Genomic DNA, 18,001 nt, shown 5'->3' with positions numbered 1-18,001 from the left:
CATCTGGAACAGCTCTGATAAACAGTAGTGGTAAAAGACTCTCTAAAATATGACAGCTATAACAGCTATTCATGCCCTTAACCCAAAATGGAAGATCATTAATAAAGTGGTATTTGCCTTTAATTGTAAAGAATGTACAATAATAAAGCAGCCAGGAACACGCTACCCTGGGATGCAGTACAGATATAGAGCTAAAGCATATATAACAAAGTAGGAAGATCTGTTCCAGGCTGTGCTACAGAGTTGTGGGGTTTGTTTTGTTTTGTTTTGTTTTGTTTAAAACAAAGTGTTTTAGTGTTTTTTCACTATTCCATTTGTTTTATTAAAGCCAAGATGAAAAAGCACTCAAAAAGTGTGTTGTGACACAGAGAGTGGATAACCTGCACAATTGGAATTAAAATGATGACTTGAAAATAACCATACTTCTTACAAGCTCACTTCTGAGATCATCATATGCTACATTCAAAAATAAATCTTTAGATACAACTTATATTTTGGATATGCTACCAACTGTGAAGGCAGAGGTATACTCAACTGTTATCACAGAATCACAGAATAATTGAGGTTGGAAGGCAGCTCTGAAGCTCATTTGGTCCAACTCTCCTGCTAGGGACACCTAGAACTGGTTGAACTGGATCATGTCCAGGTGGCTTTTAAAGATCTCCAAGGAGGGAAATTCCACAACCTCTCTGAGCAACTTCTTAGAGTGCTCAGTCACTATTACACTAGTGAAGTGTTTCCTGATGTTCAGAGGGAACCTTCTGCCTTTCTTTGTGCTTATTGCCTCTTGTCCTGATGCTAGGCACCACTGAAGATCTTGGATTCACAGTCTTTGCAGTCTTTCCTCAGGAACATTAATAAGTCCCCCCTGAGCCTTCTCTTCTCCAGGCTGAACAGTCCCAGCTCTCTCAGCCTCTCTTCATAGCAGAGATGCTCCAGTACCATCTTCTTTGCAGCTCACCTTTGGACTCTTTCCAGAGTGCTCAGGCCTCTCTCTCTGGTGGGGGAAAGAGGTGGAAAGTGACAGAAATTGGCACAGTATTCCAGGAGTGCCCTCACCAGGGCTGGGTAGAGATGGATCACCTGGTGATACTGGTATTGTCAAAAGCAGCCAACAGTATTGCTAACCTTCTTAGCAACAAGGGTATGTTGCTGACTCATATTCAACTTGGGATCCATGAGAACCCCCATATCCTTTTCTGCCAAGGTGCTTTCCACATGGGTGGCTCCCAAGACACACTGGTGCATGGGGTTGTTCCTTCTCAGATGCAGGACTCTGCTCTTCTCCTTGTTGAGTTGCATGAGGTTCATGTCAGCCCAAATCTCTAGCCTGTCAAAGCCCCTATGAAGGATAACACAGCCATCTGGTGCATCAGTCACTCTCCACATTTTTGTCATCTGTGTATTTATTGAGTGTGTATTCCACTGCATCGTCCAGATCACTAATGAATCTGTTAAACAGGTCTGGACCCAGGACTAACCCCTTGGGTACACTCCCAGTTACTGGCCTCCAACTAGACTTTGTGCCACTGATCACTACTCTCTGGGTCCAGCCATTTAGCCTATTTTAAATTAACCTCAAATTACCTGACCTTACCCTCATACACTAGGGGTACATTTTCCTGGCTCCAGCTTTTCCCTGTGGTCCCTGGGGCCTGAGCTTCACAAAGATCAGTCTTGCCAGTAAAGTCTGTGGCAAAGAAGACATTCAGTATATCAGCCTCTTCCATGTCCTGTGTAACCTGGTGCTCTGTTTCATTCAGCAACAGGCCCACATTTTCTCTAGTCTTTTTTTTTTTTTTTTTGGTCAATATATACTTAAAGAAGCTCTTCTTGATGTCTTTGACATTTTGACATCCCTGACCAGATTCAGTTTTGTTTGGGCTTTAACTTTCCTAACTTTATGCCTGGATGCTAGGACAACATCTCTGTATTCCTCCCAGGTTACCCATCCATGCCTCCACCCTCTGTACACTTTCTTTTTGTGAGGTTGGCCAGGAGCGCTTTGTCCATTCATGCAAGCCTCCTGGCATTTCTGCTTGACCTACTGCTTGTTGAAATGGATCATTCTTGACCTTGGAAGAGCTGTTCCTTGAGTATTAACCAGCTCCTGGTTAATTGGAAGGCCTACTGTACAGACAAGATATACAGATATTGATTCAGACTGTCCTTTTCTCCTGTTTTGTACAACTTTGTCCTATTTTTGACTGAGATAGTGTTTTCTTCATAAAGGCTGTATATATATATATATACAAAGGCTGTATATATATATATACATTTTATTTAAATGGTACTGATAATACACTGATGTTTTAGTCCTTTTGGAGCAGTGCCAGTACAGAGTCAAAGAATTCTCAGCTTCTCACACTTCTCTGCCAGCAAGAAAGCTGGGGATGCACAAGAAGCTGAAAGGGACACCGCCACAACAGCTGACCCAAACTGGCTAAAGGAACGTCCCATAGCACATCGCATCAGGTTCAGCAGCAAAAGCTGCGGCAAAGGAGAGAGAATACATTTGGAGCAGTGCTGTTTGTCTTCCCAAGAATCCATCATACGTGATGAGCCCTGCTTCCTTGGAAATGGCTTAACCTGCCTGTCAGTGGAAAGTAATGAATTAATTCCTTGTTTTGCTATGCTTGCACATGCAGTTTTTGCTTTACCTAGTAAACTATCTTTATCTCAACCCACAAGTTCTCACGCTTTTATTTGTCTAATTCTCTCCTTAATCCCAAATGGGAAGAATGAGCAAGTGACTGTGTAGTCCTTCGCTGCTTACACAGGTTAAACTACAATGAAGTGATAACTCGCTACTTAAAAAGTAGTACACTTTTGTGGAAAAGCATTAGGCTGAGAATCATGAAATTTTTAGTCTTACATATTTTTTTTAACTTTGAAAAAGTTGCTTTACTTATGTCACTTAGCAATTCAGTTTTCACTATTGCTTTTTTGCTTGCTAATACAAGATAAGCTTGTAACTAGCAGTGTTCCCAGGGGTCAGTACTGGGCCCCATCTTGTTCAACATCTTCAAAGACTTGGATGAAGGGATAAAAAAAGTTTGCTGGTATACGAAGCTGGGAGGAGTGGCTGAGACACCAGAAGGTGGTGCTGCTATTCAGTGAGAACTGGACAGACTGGAGAGCTGAGCACAGAGGAATCTGACGAGGTTCAACAAGGACAAGTATAGAGTCCTATACCTGAGGAGGAGTAACCGCATATATCAGTACAGGGCTGACCTGCTGCAGAGGAGCTTCACAGGGAAGGACCTGGCTGTCCTAGTGGACAACAGGTTGGCCATGAGCCAGCAGTGTGCCTTTGTGGCCAAGAAAGCCAGTGGTATCCTGGTATGCATTAAAAAGAACATGGCCAGCAGGTCAAGGGAGGTGATCCTCCCCCTTCTACTCTGCTCCGGTGAGGTCACATCTGGAATATAGTGTTTAGTTCTGGGGTCCTCAGTTCACAAAAGATAGAGATCTTCTAGAGAGAGCTCTGCAGAGAGCCACAAAGATTATTATGAGCCTGTAGCATCTCCCTTATGAGGAAAGGCTGAGATACTTGGGTCTGTTCAGCCTGGAGAAGAGAAGATTGGGAGGTGATCTCATTAATGTTTATAAATATCAAAAGGAGGGAGTCAAATGGATAGGGCTAGGCTCTTTTCTGTGCTGTGCAGTGACAGGACAAAGGGCAATGGGCAAAAACTGGAACAAAGGAAGTTCCATACAAACACATGGAAGAACTTATTTACTGTGAGGATCACAGAGCGTTGAAACAGGCTGCCCAGGGAGGTTGTTGAGTCTCCTTCTCTGGAGATATTTAAAACCTGCCAGGATGTTTTTCTGTTCAACCTACTGTGGAAAACCTGCTTTTAGCAAGGGGGTTGGACTCAGTGATCTTCAGAGGCCCTTTCCAACACCTATGATAAAACTGACCAAATAAGAGAAAGACAACAATGCTAAACACACTCCCTTCCAGGAGTCAAATTCATGCCATTTTCCCCTCAAATTTGCATTAAGACCCTTTGGCATATTCTGAGGTAGAATGTTTAACATCAAAATTACTTCAAACACCCAGTGGTAGAAATTCAGATGTCTTGATGTATAATTACAAGGGCTACTCCAAAGTAATGCTTCCTATTTTATTATGTTGGCCCACAATGTCAGAGGTGGATGTTGGTGGTATGGCAGTAGAGGCTGAACCCTCCCAACAATACTGCACTACATTTTGTCATTTTGCAACAGATGGCAGCAGAGGGACAGTCTGACAAAATGGCATCTGACATGGAAGTGTGTATGAACCAAAGCTGTGTAATTGAGTTCCTTCATGCAGAAAAAATGGCACCCACTGACATTCATTCATGCTTGCTGAACGTTTATGGAAACCAAACAGTGGATGTGAGCACAACGAGGCAGTAGGTGGTGCATTACAGCAGTGGTGTTAGTGATGTGAAAGACAAGCCATGTTCCAGACAGCTGTGCAGATTTTTACAAGCGCAGCATGCAGGCTCTTTTTCATCACTGGTGAAAATGCATAGCTAATGGTGATAACTATGTTGATATGTCAATGTGCTCTATCAAATAGTGTGCTCTTTGTATCTGTTGTAATTTCCCTGGAAATAAATGGGAGGCATTACTTGTGGAGCAACCTATACATCTTCCTTTTGAAAGAGAAGATCTGAAGAAATTCAGCAATATAGAAAGCTCATATTTTAAGCTCATATTTATTGCCTCCTTTGCATGTTCCAGATATAAAATAAAGCCACTGATGTTAATACATCCTGCCCACATGTTATTTGTTCCATAATAACAGCAAAAATCGGAGAGTATGCCTGTTTTTTATATTGTTGTTGTTTTTGAGAATTACTGGCCCAGCTTATCCTTTAATTTTTATTAACTTTAAACTACTTAAATGTAGTTGGTTTCAGAGAGGAAAGACTTGATTTATATACTAATATTTGAGAGAAGAACACAGACCATCCATTCCATGAAACTCTGTATTTTATCTAAATCTCTCTCGCTTTCCCCCATCCCCTATAAATGGGTATCCCAACAGACTGGTGCTAACGAAAGTATCATGTTTCTTTATCTTTGTTCTTGGCTTTTCCCTCTTCCAATCTTGTAAGTAGTTTAGGTTGTTCTCTTGCTCCTGAGTTCATTGCTCAAAGGGTTCCTTTGACCATTCAGGATGTCTTAGCATGGAAAGGAAGAATCAGTTGCAAAGTTGGAGGTAAAAATCTAGATTAAAAGAAGTTACCCCCAGGTGCTATTATTATTAATTAACTGGAGAGTTCTCAGAGCAGCAGATTCTGAATTATTGTCCCCAGACAGACAAAAAGAAGGACATGGAATCTGACTAACCAGAATATAGTGGAACAGAACTGTCATGGTGAGCAGGTACCACAGCACAGTAAGAGTTTCTGTGCAAATTGAGTTACTTATACCTATGTCTTAGTAACATAGGTTCTGGCACAAAAAGGAGAACAGGGCAAGAATTTTGCTCCCAAAAATCATACAATATAGAATATTTTCTTAATGTGTTTCAAGAGCATTCAGCAAAATCAGAATCACAGAATGATTTCGATTGGAAGGGACCTGAAAGACCATCTATCTTCCAGCTCTCTGTAATGGGCCGGGACACTTCCCACCACATTAAGTTGCCCGAAGTCCCATCCAACCTGACCTTGAACACTTCTAGGGATGCAGTATCCACAGCTTCCCTGGGCAACCTGTTCCAGTGACTCATGGTGAGGAATTTCTCCCTAGTGTCTAATCTAAATCCTACCCTCTTTTGCTTTAAAAACCACTACCCACTATCATAGTACTACACTTCCTGATAAAGAGTTCCTCCTCATCTTTCCTATAGGCCTCCCTTAAGGCTACTATAAGGTCTCCCCAGAAGTTTGTTACAACAATTTTTTCTTTTCATCATAATATTAGGATTTTCAGGTTTAATATCATTACTAAGATCACAGGCTAATGTTTCCTTGACAAGAGATCACTGGAGATCATTGATGTGCTTTCAAATGGAATAAAGCTCCTTTTTCAGAGTGAAGGCAAAAGTTTCAGCCCTTTAAATGAGTCACTTGTCTAGGATTGAATACTGGCCATCTTATACCTCAGAGGAAAGCAATTCTGGCAGGAAAGTGCACACTCAGATATTTCCTTGGCAGCTTTTTATAATAAAATGGTCATTTGAAACTGCTTGTTTTGAAATGTTATACAAAAGCTAAAGGAGATGGTTTCATATAGAGTACATGAAATGATCAAAGGGAGCCTGAAACCAGTAAAGATTATTTAATGCATGTACCCACAGCTTACCCCTTGTGTGGTACATTATTCAAGAATTTCTGGAAAACTATTCCTAAAAGGCTTCAATAGCAGTAATATGTTTTCAGAAGGGATTTGAAATGAGAGGATGCTTACTTAAGCATTTGAGAGGGAGACCTATATTGGCACGTAGAGCTTGAGTCAACAAAAACATTTAAACATATGTTTAACTTAGAACTGTTGCCGAACTGAGGTTTTAGAGGTAATCCAGGAGGAAGTACATGAAACTTCAAAGATCTAGAGGTTTGCTTAGTAAACCAGAAATACATATGCATGAATGAGCCTCTGGAATGAGTTGTGTGGTACTGGGACCATCAGCTGATACTCTAGAGATATTTCTGTTACTTTCCATTTCCAGTGGTGCCTTTTTCAGGCTGCTGCAAAACTGCTGCTTTGCTGGCAGTTTTTTCCAGTTCTGTTTTGAGTCAAAGTCAAAGGTATGACATGAGATCAAATGGGCTTAAAACGAAAATAATTTAAAATTGATCAAACTTTCATATGCATGAAAAGTTTTGTGCTCTTCAGGATTATCAACCCATCCTCACGTTTGGACATTTCTTTTGCATGACTGTCTCAAAATATGGTTTATATTCAGAGAAACAGTGAACATTTAAATCAGTGGGAAGTCAAATGCTTTCTCTGGTAAGTGCCATCTGCGGCAGGTATCACAACAGTCACTGCCAAGTCAAGCTCTCTATGCTCAATACTCATCGCCAAGCCAGAATAGCAGGGCGGATCTTGCACCAAGCTCAGTCTGCGGCAGAGATAAGTTGCCGGCGGTCGGTACAGGGAGAGCAAAGACGCTGTCAAGCCTATGTCTTTCCTCTCTTGCTTTTCGGATAGAGGCGAGTGCTGCTTGCCACGATGCACACCCGTAGTGATGCCCGGTGCCCCCGCGGAGGCGCACCCCGCGGCCAAGCCCGGCGCAGCGCTGCGCAAGGCGGAGGGCGCAGGCCCCCCCGCGTGGCCCTGTGGCCCGGAGCGGAGCTCGGCCGGGTGGCCGCAGCCCTGCTGGCGCCGAACCCCTCCCAGACGTCCCTGTCTTTGCAGGGGCTGCGGAGCAACTCCCACGTACCTTAATCATCATCTCGACCTCTTCTTGCGCCGACCGGTGGTGAGGCAGGGGATACGGTTCCCTCCCGCGGCACACCAAACTCATCCGGCCGCCCATGGGGCGTCCCCGCTCCCACTTCTCGCTTCCAGCGCGGCCCTTGTAGCTCTGTCCTTCGCTTTCGCACACTTCGAGCTCCTCACCCGTCGCCAGGAGCCATGAGGCCCCCGCACCTACTCGGTCGGTGTCTGCGCTTTCTGCGCCGGGTTCAGCCCTCGCTGTCAACTGCTCCCACAGCTCCTTCGCTGTCTGCTTCCCCTTTTGTTATCGATCTAGTCTGAACACTCCGTGCCCCCTCCGAGGCCAGGACAGCAAATGAGAGAGCTGGTGCCTGAAGCTGTGTCTCCAGCTAAGGAAACCTATCCCGCCCTGTCCTGGTGGGAGGGTTTTTGGATGGTATGGATTCAATAACAACGAAACTAAAAGCTCGCAAAGCAAACGGTTTCAAGAATGTGTGCTGCTTTTGTGAAGAAAAGCAAACTTTCCAGCAATCTATCACTAAGGCAAGCTGATAGTACCAAAGTAACTTGAGAATGAAAAATAGGTATTTAAAGTCAACACCAAGAATGGCTTTGAAAACAGAATTTCAGAAGGGGAGAACATACGGGACTTTCCTGCCTCTTTGTGTAATCTGGCTCCCTGTATACATTAATTAATTCCCATTAGTTTTAACAGAACTTATTTGTCCTGACTTACTTTCCTGACTGCAAAAGGGTGCATACTGCTAATGGTGAGGATAACTGTGTGATGGAAACACAGCTCTGTAAGCTTAAGGCTGGGGTCCCTGTTTCCCCCTTTGCCAAAGACATTGGGTATCTTGTGTTTGCAGAGGTGTGCTGTAATTTTGAATCCTTTAATTGTTAGGTCTCCAGCTTCACACTGCTGTACTGTCCACAGAACTGAGAATCTGTAACTCGCACTCGGGTCCTGAGGCGTTCGAGTCACATTTATCCAACTCTCATGCTGTAAAAAGATGCCTGTAATAGAACAACAGTGAGAGTTTATTTCCAAACATTTGAATTTCAGTGTTCTAGCAGGAGTATATTAAAAAGGATTTGGAGTAAGTAGGTCAGCCAGTTGTTTGTTTGTTTCTTCATTTTCTCAAGGAATAGAAGAGATAAGAAGTCTTTTCTAAGTACTTATGCAGTAATAACATCTGGCATGTCTTGATAAGTAAAAACAATCCATCTTTTCTACATCCAAAAAGGAAAATGAGATAAATGTTTTTTTAACACTATTGTTAATTTGCACATCTTAGATATTATAATTGAGTATTTGCCCCCCATTATGCCAAGCATAGAGACTGAAGTTATTCATAAAATGCTCTGTTCTTGTGCATGGAGGAATTCAGGTATACACTGAGTGCTCTACATGGGGTAATTTCTAGGCTGTCAGCTTATCTTCACTGCATTAATCTTCTTGTCTGCCCTCCTCCCTGTTGCTTAAACTTTGTGTTCAAATAGTCTAAGAAAAAGGGAGAAAAGGTCACTGTACAAGAAGAGCTATTCTTAGGCAGCCTGAAGGTCTGTTGTTGTCTTACAAGGTTTTCATTGGGAAGTCACAAATCGTGAATAATGAGCTGTATTTCAAACATCACAGACTGATTGGAGTCATCATATAGGAAAGTGTAGGTGACTTCTACAAGCTTGTCAAAAGCAACCTCTCTAACCAGCAGTTGCACTGGCTTCCCTACTCCAAGGGAGCTCATCTGAGATTCATTGACTGATCCACAAACAAAAAGTAGGAGGAGAGAACTTAATTCAGTATTATTAGTTTGACAGTACAGGAATTAGTATTTACAGGTTTTAAATGCCTCTGCAGAAACAAAAAGTGAAAATGCCAACCTTGTCTGAAGGAATTTTCACTGCTTTATCTTAGTAGAATATTCAGTTCCATTGTTTTAGTGTTTTGACCCTACTTTTAATTACTGACACCTTACAAAACTTAAATTGAGCCCAAGCTTCATACGGTTCTACTGTTTGTTTGTTCTGTTTAAAAATTAATAAATACATACTAACAACAGGAAATTTTTTGCTCAAAACCAAAGAGGAATCAAGTAGCCAGCTTGTCCAAACATTACAAGGGGGCAGAATCATGCTTACTGGCAGATATCATTGAGGTTATGGCTGTCTTGACTAGTGCCACCACTCCCTTTTTCACAAAGATTCTGGAATGGTAGGTAGGCAGCTTGTCATCTAATCTTGCAAAAGAAACCACAGTTTTATTACAGCTTTTCCTAACAAAAGTTCTAAAGAGCATTGTGGGACTCAGATGCCAAGTTCCATTCAGGATTAACCCTTAACTCCAGCACAAGTATGCAAAAAAAGTAGTGTTTCATGATTAGAAAGGAACTAATTGGAATTCGGTGAACTTATTACCACAGATCAGATCCAGTGCAGTACCTGCATGGAAACAGTGTATTTTTTAAAGAATATAGTAAGTTAGGTTTTATTTAAAGGAGAGGTAGGGAAATATTAATGACCCATCATTATTCAAGTAAATATGAATGGAAGAAGAATTTTCCTTAAGTATTCACTCCCAAGCCTTCTTCTTCCACTACTGTTAGCAGTCAGAAAAGATGACTTTCAGTCTTGTTGTGAGCAAAATTAGAGGGAGACTGGGGTAGACCAAGGAGTGTGGGAAAAGAAATTAAAAAAAAATGTGCAGATACCTAATGGATTCAAATTAACAAAGTAATTGTGGCTAAGACATAGGTCTGTTTTTGAATACAGAAACGACATTTGCCTTTCTCCGATCTTCAGGTGGCTCTCCCAGTCACCTTAGTTGTCCAAAGATTATCAGTAATGGCCTCACAATGTTAATGTCTAGCTCCTACAGCACCCAGAGATGCATCCCATCAGGGCTCATAGACAACAAATGTAGTTATTTGTTGAACTGGTTGGCTGTGGTACCAGCAACATTTTATGCCATCAGCAGTAAAGAGCTCTGCCATTGTGATGCTGATATCCTGGCTATCCCAGAAAGGTTCCAGATCTGAGTATGGTGTGGATGTGAGAAAGATGGAAAGTAAAATAAGCCTGTATCTCTCTTGACAAACATAGAGCCAGAAACTGGAAAATTCCACAAGATAGACATAGTCTCTTTACACTGTCAGAATTCCTTTAAGTTCTCTATTCCTTTAATAACTCACATTATTATTTATATACTTTTTAAAACTGATTTGGGCTTTTTAAAGAAAAAGCCATGTGAAAGTAATTTCCACCACTGTATCTCCATGGCCCACTTATTCAAGACTTGTAATTACTCTGGCCTACAACTTGACATGAGCATATGCAAATAAACTAATGCCTGTGGATTTTTTTTGGTGAAAGAGTTGAACAAACTTCAAATGTCAAAAAGAACCGTTCCCTAGCCATTCTCTTATCTCTATCTCCACTGACCTCTCCTTTTTATACTCTTAAAAAAAAATCTAACCAAAATAATTTTCCCCAAATGGGCCGATGTTGAAAGGCTTTACAAAAGATGTAAGTCATTCTGCACTGCTATTCATCTGCAGAAAAAACTTTTTCCTGCCCTGCCATCACACTATGGTGGAAACACTGCTCTTTTACCCCAAGCCAAAAATGTGGGAGGTCGAGAAAGACAGATGTGGCAGACTTAACAACCTCAGTATGTCTGGGAAAAAAAAATGTTTTATAATCCCAATATATGTGCCTGGAAGGATTAGAAAGAAAAAGAGTCTATGCTAAATGAGTTCAATTGTTCCTTGTGTAGTTTTGTCCTTATTATTGCTTTGCCCTCAATAAATTTCCCATCCCAAGAGAAGCCGCACTCTGAAAATGATCTGAGTTTATCACCTTTTGACAAAAGCCACTTTGGAGTGAGAGATATGCATCAGATAGAGAAAGCAAAAATGTCTGAATAAATCCAAATCTGAATGACAATTGTTTTTGTCTTGTTTTTCTAAATCAGCTTAACTCTTCATTAAGAGTAAGATCACATACTTAAAACTGACTTTGTCATAATGATGAAAATATTAGGCAAAAGCTCTGGTGGTACCTTGAAACAAAAGAGAAGTTTAAAAAGCCCAAACATGTTACATAACCGTGATGGATTTCCAACAAAAACATACAGTCATGCAACAGTCAGCTAATGTCTGTAAAATTCCAGATGTTTTTAATATGCCCTGTAGGGCCAGTTTAATATTTTCCAGACCTTTTCCCTCCTTGCTAAAGAACAGCAGTGAAATACCAGGAAATGGTCTTCAGCTGCTGTGATGTTTTCATTTGCCCAGCAACAGAATTTTTTAACTGAGCCCTAGCCCCTTTCTCCCCACCTTCTGGTGCTTTTGACATTTCAGGAGCAGGCAGTTGACTAAGGCTTAATCTCTGCCAGGTCTTTATTACTCACAGCCAAAGCTGGCTCTCCAAGCTCCCTTCAGAAGAAGAATACATGCAAAGAGCAACTCTGCAAAACTGGGGACAGTTTATACAAGCTCCTCCCTCAAAGAATCCAATAAACTTTCCTCAAGACAAACTCCTTGCAAGCCTCTCTCCTTACTCCTAAACATATGATCCAGTATGATCAAAACCGGCCTTTCCCCTGAGCATATGATCAAAAAATCGAAACCAAAACAAAACAAGTACAAAAAAAATAACAAAAAAACAAAACAAGTACAAAAAAAAAAGAAAAAGCTTTTCAAAAGACATTTTCTTGTTTACACCAAAGGAAAAAGAGCTGTGTTTGATATGTCTATCCTGGTATTTTTGAAGTAAAATATTTGGCCATACACTGATGTATCTAGCTCTTATGGTTGGGTTGCTGATGAAAAAGTGATGATGAACATGCAGGCCCAGAGCAACACAGCTAACTGTCTTACAAATGTACAAGAATAAATACACAAGGAGAGGAAGATGAGAAAACTGAGAAACTGAAGAAAAACAGGAGTAACTTTTAGTGGACAAAGTGTATGCATTATACTGTAGGCCTCAAACTGCAAGCACTCATGTACAGAAGATGAAAGTGGGACATAAATAAGCCATATACTATAAAAGTATGGGGTATAGTGTGGGAAAAGGTAAACCACGTAACATTTGATATCTTAATTGCCTTACCACTTTTCTATGCCTGGATTACAAAATCCCCTAAAAGACTTTCTAAACACTTAAAAGAGGTCCCTGGCAAAATAAATAAATAAATAAATGAATAAATAAATAAATACAAAAAAAAAAAGAAAAAAAAACACCAGAAAACTACTAAACAAGAAAAAAAAATTGTTATCCTGACTATTCTGGGGCCCTGATGAACCTGCTAATAAAATAAAAGTAAGAAGAGCTTTCAATTTCCTTTACAGATATAGATATGGATTATCTTAACCTTGCTTATATGTCAAGGCAGAAGAATTTTTCCCTTGGAAGTCAATAAATTTACAAGCTAAAGTGTATGTGTGTGTGTGTAGCAAAGGAGGTCCTACTTAAAAATAACTGAGAGAAACGACACTACAATAGATCTTGGCACTCTGGCAGAATATGTTTCCTCTGACGGGAAGACGCTGCTTACATGTCATGCTCTGTCTCTGGAGCATGTCCAGAGAAGGGCAATGAAGCTGGTGAGGGGTCAGGAGCACAAGTCTTACGAGGAGTGGCTGAGGGAACTGGGATTGTTTAGTCTGGAGAAGAGGAGGCTCGGCGGAGACCTTACTGCTCTCTGCCACTATCAGAAGGGAGGTGAGGTGGGGGTCAGCCTCTTCTTCCAGGTAACTAGCAATAGGACTAGATGGAATGGCCTCAAGTTGTGACATGAGAAATTCAGGTTGGGTGTTAGGAAAAACTTCTTCTCTAAGAGAGTGGTCAGGCGCTGGACTGGGCTGCCTGGAGGAGTGGTTGAGTCACCATCCCTGGAGGTGTTCAAGAAATGTTTAGATGTTGTACTAAGGGACATGGTTTAGTGGGAAAATATTGGTGATAGCTGGATAGTTGGACTGGATGATCTTGGAGGTCTTTTCCAACCTCAGTGATTCTATGATTCTATGCAATACAATAAAAATGACACTTGCCTAATTCAACTTTGGAATCATTTTTAAAAATATATTTTCCTTTCACTTTGTGCTAGGCTTCAGTTTTGTTTCCTATTATGTTTCCTAAAGTTATATTTTTGTCAGCCTTCTAATGAAAGCTGAATCTTCCCTTCTTCTCTGTATTCACACAATATATACAGTTAGTCTGTGTCTATCTATCCATTCCTCTTAAAATCAAGTGTTTATAAAAGTCTTAAGCTGATTAGGCCAGTCAGGATTTAAAGACACATGATTACTTCCAAGTCACCCATTTATCATGATGCTACTTCCTGTTGCCATTTCTGTACTGAGACATTGGATTGATTTCCATTTTGGTAGGTTTTTTCTCTTTTCTTTTTAACTTCTGCCTGTGCTGCCTGATCTCCATAAAAGGAGACCTATGAGCAGCATTTAAATAAATTCCAGAACTCCAAACTCTCTTGAAATGTAATACATTCCATGTTACATAACTGTTTGGTTTGGTTTGGCTCAAAAGTCTTGAAAAGCAAATAATTGAGCACAAAGTTCTCTGATTCCTCCTCCCAAATATCATACATAAAGGCCGAAGGAGAAAATATTTAGGCATTCAGTATAAAATTGTTTCTTTTCTGTGATTGTAGCCAGTAAAATCTTGTGATCAACAGATTACTGATACCAGAAACCATGTAATGCTGCACACAGTGTTAGGGTGGAAGAGGGAGGGTGGAAGACAGTTATATTATTCGTTATTTACATCTATATTAGTAGATGTGAAAACTGAAATTTGTTCCAACTTGCACATGGAGAGAGAGGATGAGCAGAACAAAAAGACTAGAAATGGTCTTTTAAGTTGGTGTCCAACACGTAAGAAAATTGTTCTTGAATATCTCAAAGTTTAGTGTCAGTGGCAGAGTGACTGATGCAGAGTCAGTGATGAAAACTTCTTGGTGCTATAGGACAAAGGTAAGTGTTTCTGCCCAAAAACAGAGGCGGAAGTGGGGGTCACTCAAGGACAGGAATGATGGGAGACAGAGGTATCATAGGGAAGGAGAAGAGCACTTGGGAGTGGTGCTGAATACATCTTTTGCTGCTGCAGGAAAAGGGAGATGGGCAACTCCTGTCAGACTGTCCCAGTGGATAGCCTCTGACCTGCTCCTTGGCATCACCAGCATTAGCCACCTCTAACCTGGCTTTCCTGAACAGGTTAACTGTTCAGGAAACAGGCAAACTATCTTCCACATGTTCGTGTTGCAGACTCCTTCAATTCTCCTTCCCAAAACAAATGGAATATACCTTTTGTTCTTACGCCTAGTGCCAGCTCTACTGTATAACATCTGATGGGAACTCAGATAAAACTCAGTATAAATGGGAGCTAAGAATGTAAGTCTGGGTACACGTGGCTCTCAATAGGGAAATTATACAAAAATAAACTTAGAATTAATTGAGTTTTAGAACTTTATAGATCAGGTAAGAAATTTTCTTGGAGATTTGCCATTACAGAATCCATCCAATTGTTTTGTTTTGCCCTTCCTACATGGCCTTTTGTAACACTAAATATCAGACATATTTGGAATCACTATCTAGAATGAAATCACCTAAATAACAAAGAAAATCTGCATTCCTACTTAGGACAGGCTAATACAATGTAATCATCAAAGTTTGAAAATTGTAGCCATAGGAACATCTGTGGTAGAACATGAGATACCCAGCCGGAAACCAACCTGACTGTACAGCAGCAAGTCCTCCTCAGTTCTCCTCCAATGTTAATGCTCCATGAAATATTCATCAACTTCCTCCTTAGATCAGTAAACCTTAATCGAAAAAAAAAAAAAAAAGCAACTATATCTTCCTCTTATATTGTTACAGGCAGAGGAAAAATAACTTATTCTTTTGGTCCATTCTCCTATTACAATGCAAACACTTTTTTTGCCTTCTCCTCTATTTATCTATATCATTATTAATCAGCCATGCCCCTTCCCAATCCTCTCTAAATTCTTTTCATGGTAAATGAAACCAGTAATATTTTTCAACCTGGAAAACTGGAACTCTGTCTTAATGAAATTGTATCTTTGTTAGCTGAGACTTCTAATTTACGTCTTCAGGCCACTGCATATTTTGGGGAACTACAATGTATAGTTTATACTTCTTCATATTAGTAGCTAGCTGAAAAGCAGACATTCTCCCATGGTCTTTGCACATATTTCTTGATCAAGTGTTGTCATGTATTAAAATTCTCTCATTCTACTGCTATCTATGCTGACATGGTTTAGAGCCTTTAAGTAACTAAATACTAATACATACAGTGGTTGGCCACACAAACAAACCTGTTTCTCTGTGTTGTAGAAGTATCTTTTTGTTATATTTTACTGTGCATCTTTAGCCGTACAACCTAAAGCCTGTGGTAAGAATTTTAATACTTTTCTGTGGAGAGAAGAAAGTTACTGAAAAAAATATATAAAAATATAAATATGGCAGAATTATTGCCTGAGAGCATATATAAGTACACTATATGTACTTAAGATACGATATAAACTTTGGGAAATGCATTTCTTCCATTGCTTTTTCCTTATTTAATAGAATCATAGAATCATAGAATGGCCTGGGTTGAAAAGGACCTCAAAGATCATTGAGTCTCAACCCCCCTGCTAAGTGCAGGGTCGCCAACCACTAGACCAGGGTTCCCAGAGCCAAGTCCAGTCTGGCCTTGAATGCCTCCAGGGACGGGGCATCCACAACCTCCCTGGGCAACCTGTTCCAGTGCGTCACCACCCTCTGTGTGAAAAACTTCCTCCTAATATCTAACCTACATCTCCCCTGTCTCAGCTTAAAACCATTCCCCCTTGTCCTATCGCAATCTACCCTCACAAACAATCAATCCCCCTCCTGTTTATATGCTCCCTTCAAGTATTGGAAGGCCACAATGAGGTCTCCCCGGAGCCTTCTCTTCTTCAAACTAAACAAGCCCAGTTCCCTCAACCTTGCCTCATAGGAGAGGTGCTCCAGCCCTCTGATCATCTTGGTCGCCCTTCTCTGAACTCTTTCCAAGAGCTCCACGTCCTTCTTGTGCTGGGGGCCCCAGGCCTGGACACAGTACTCCAGATGGGGCCTCACAAGAGCCGAGTAGAGGGGGACCACCACCTCCCTCTCCCTGCTGACCACTCCTCTTTTAATGCAGCCCAGAAATATAGTTGGCCCTGCGGGCCACCAGCACACACTGCTGGCTCATGTCCAGCTTCTCGTCCACCAGGACCCCTCTCTGCAGGGCTGCTTTTGAGTACTTCTTCGCTCAGGTTGCATAAATACCTGGGATTGCCCTGGCCCAAGTGCAGCACCTTGCATTTGGCCTTGTTGAACCTCATTAGGTTCACATGGGCCCACTTGTCCAGCCTGTCCAAGTCCCTCTGGATGCTTTCCCATCCCTCCAATGTATCGACTGCACCGCTCAGCTTGGTGTCATCTGCAAACTTGCTGAGGGTACTCGTGACCAGCCTCCACCCTGACATAGAACCATTTATCACAACCCTTTGGCTGCGACCAGCCAACCTGTTCTTATCCCACCGCACAGTCCATCCTTCAAATCCGTACCTCTCCAATTTGGAGAGAAGGATGTGATGAGGGACCCTGTCAAAGGCTTTGGAGAAGTCCAGGTAGATGACATCCATCGCCCTCCTCCCATCCACCGATGTCGTCACTTCATCATAGAAGGCCACCAGATTGGTCAGGCAAGATCTGCCCTTGGTGAAGCCAGTGCTGGCTGTCTTGGATCACCTCCTTGTCACATGTGTGCCTTGACTTGCCGTCTAGGAGGATCTGCTCCATGACCTTCCCAGGCACAGAGGTGAGGCTCACCGGCCTGTAGTTCTCCAGGTCATCCTTTCTCCCTTTCTTAAAAATGGGAGTAATGTTTCCCTTTCTCCAGTCACCGAGGACTTCACCGGACAGCCATGATTTTTCAAATATGATGGAGAGCGGCTCGGCAACCACATCAGCCGTCTCTCTCAGAACCCTAGGATGGATATCGTCCGCCCCCATGGACTTCCACACATTCAGTTTCATGAGGAGGTCTCAAACTTGTTCCACTGTTACAGTGGGACAGAATCAGCTCCTCTCACTCACACCTTGAGGTTCAGGGTCCTGGCAGACACGGGGAGCCTGACCACCAGTGAAGACTGAGGCAAAGCACTTAGTGAGCACCTCAGCTTTTTCCATGTCTGAGGAAGCCACTTCTCCATCCTCATTTATCAGAGGGGGAACACTCTCCTTGACCTGTCTCCTCCTGCCTATGTACCTGTAGAACTCCTTCTTGTTATTTTTCACATCCCTAGCCAAGTTTAGCTCTACCTGTGCCTTGGCTTTCCTGATCCTATCTCTACACATGCGGGCAACAGCCCTATATTCCTCCCAGCTACACAGACCTGCTTCCACTTCGCATACATTTCTCTCTTTTCCCTCAGTTCAAGCTGCAGGTCCTTGCTCAGCCATGTCGGTCGCCCGCCTCCTCTGCTCGATTTCTTTTGCTGGGGAATGGAGAGCTCTTGCGCTCTCAGGAGGGTGTCCTTAAAGAGCTGCCAGCT

The 18,001-nt window shown here is 41.8% G+C and overlaps 1 protein-coding gene across 7 annotated transcripts in view; it reads right to left on the bottom strand.

Annotated features, from left to right (window-relative positions):
* Positions 1–7,771, bottom strand: part of TNS3 (tensin 3) — a 290,201-nt gene extending 282,430 nt beyond the window's left edge. For 5 of the 7 annotated variants that reach the window (XR_002433899.1, XM_021382346.1, XM_021382352.1 and 2 more), the window contains exon 1: positions 7,397–7,771. Coding sequence is in view for 6 of the 7 variants with exons in the window: in XM_021382346.1 (XP_021238021.1) it covers positions 7,397–7,492 (96 nt within the window). In the remaining variant the exon portion in view is untranslated. The remainder of the gene's footprint in view (positions 1–7,396) is intronic. The other 2 variants (XM_021382348.1, XM_021382350.1) reach the window with 1 other exon arrangement.
* Between the last annotated feature and the right edge of the window lie 10,230 nt (positions 7,772–18,001).

This window comes from Numida meleagris, unplaced genomic scaffold (genome assembly GCF_002078875.1).
Source record: "Numida meleagris isolate 19003 breed g44 Domestic line unplaced genomic scaffold, NumMel1.0 unplaced_Scaffold218, whole genome shotgun sequence".
In the NCBI taxonomy this organism is placed as follows: Eukaryota; Metazoa; Chordata; class Aves; order Galliformes; family Numididae; genus Numida; species Numida meleagris.
This window is presented reverse-complemented; position numbering and strand designations above follow the sequence as displayed.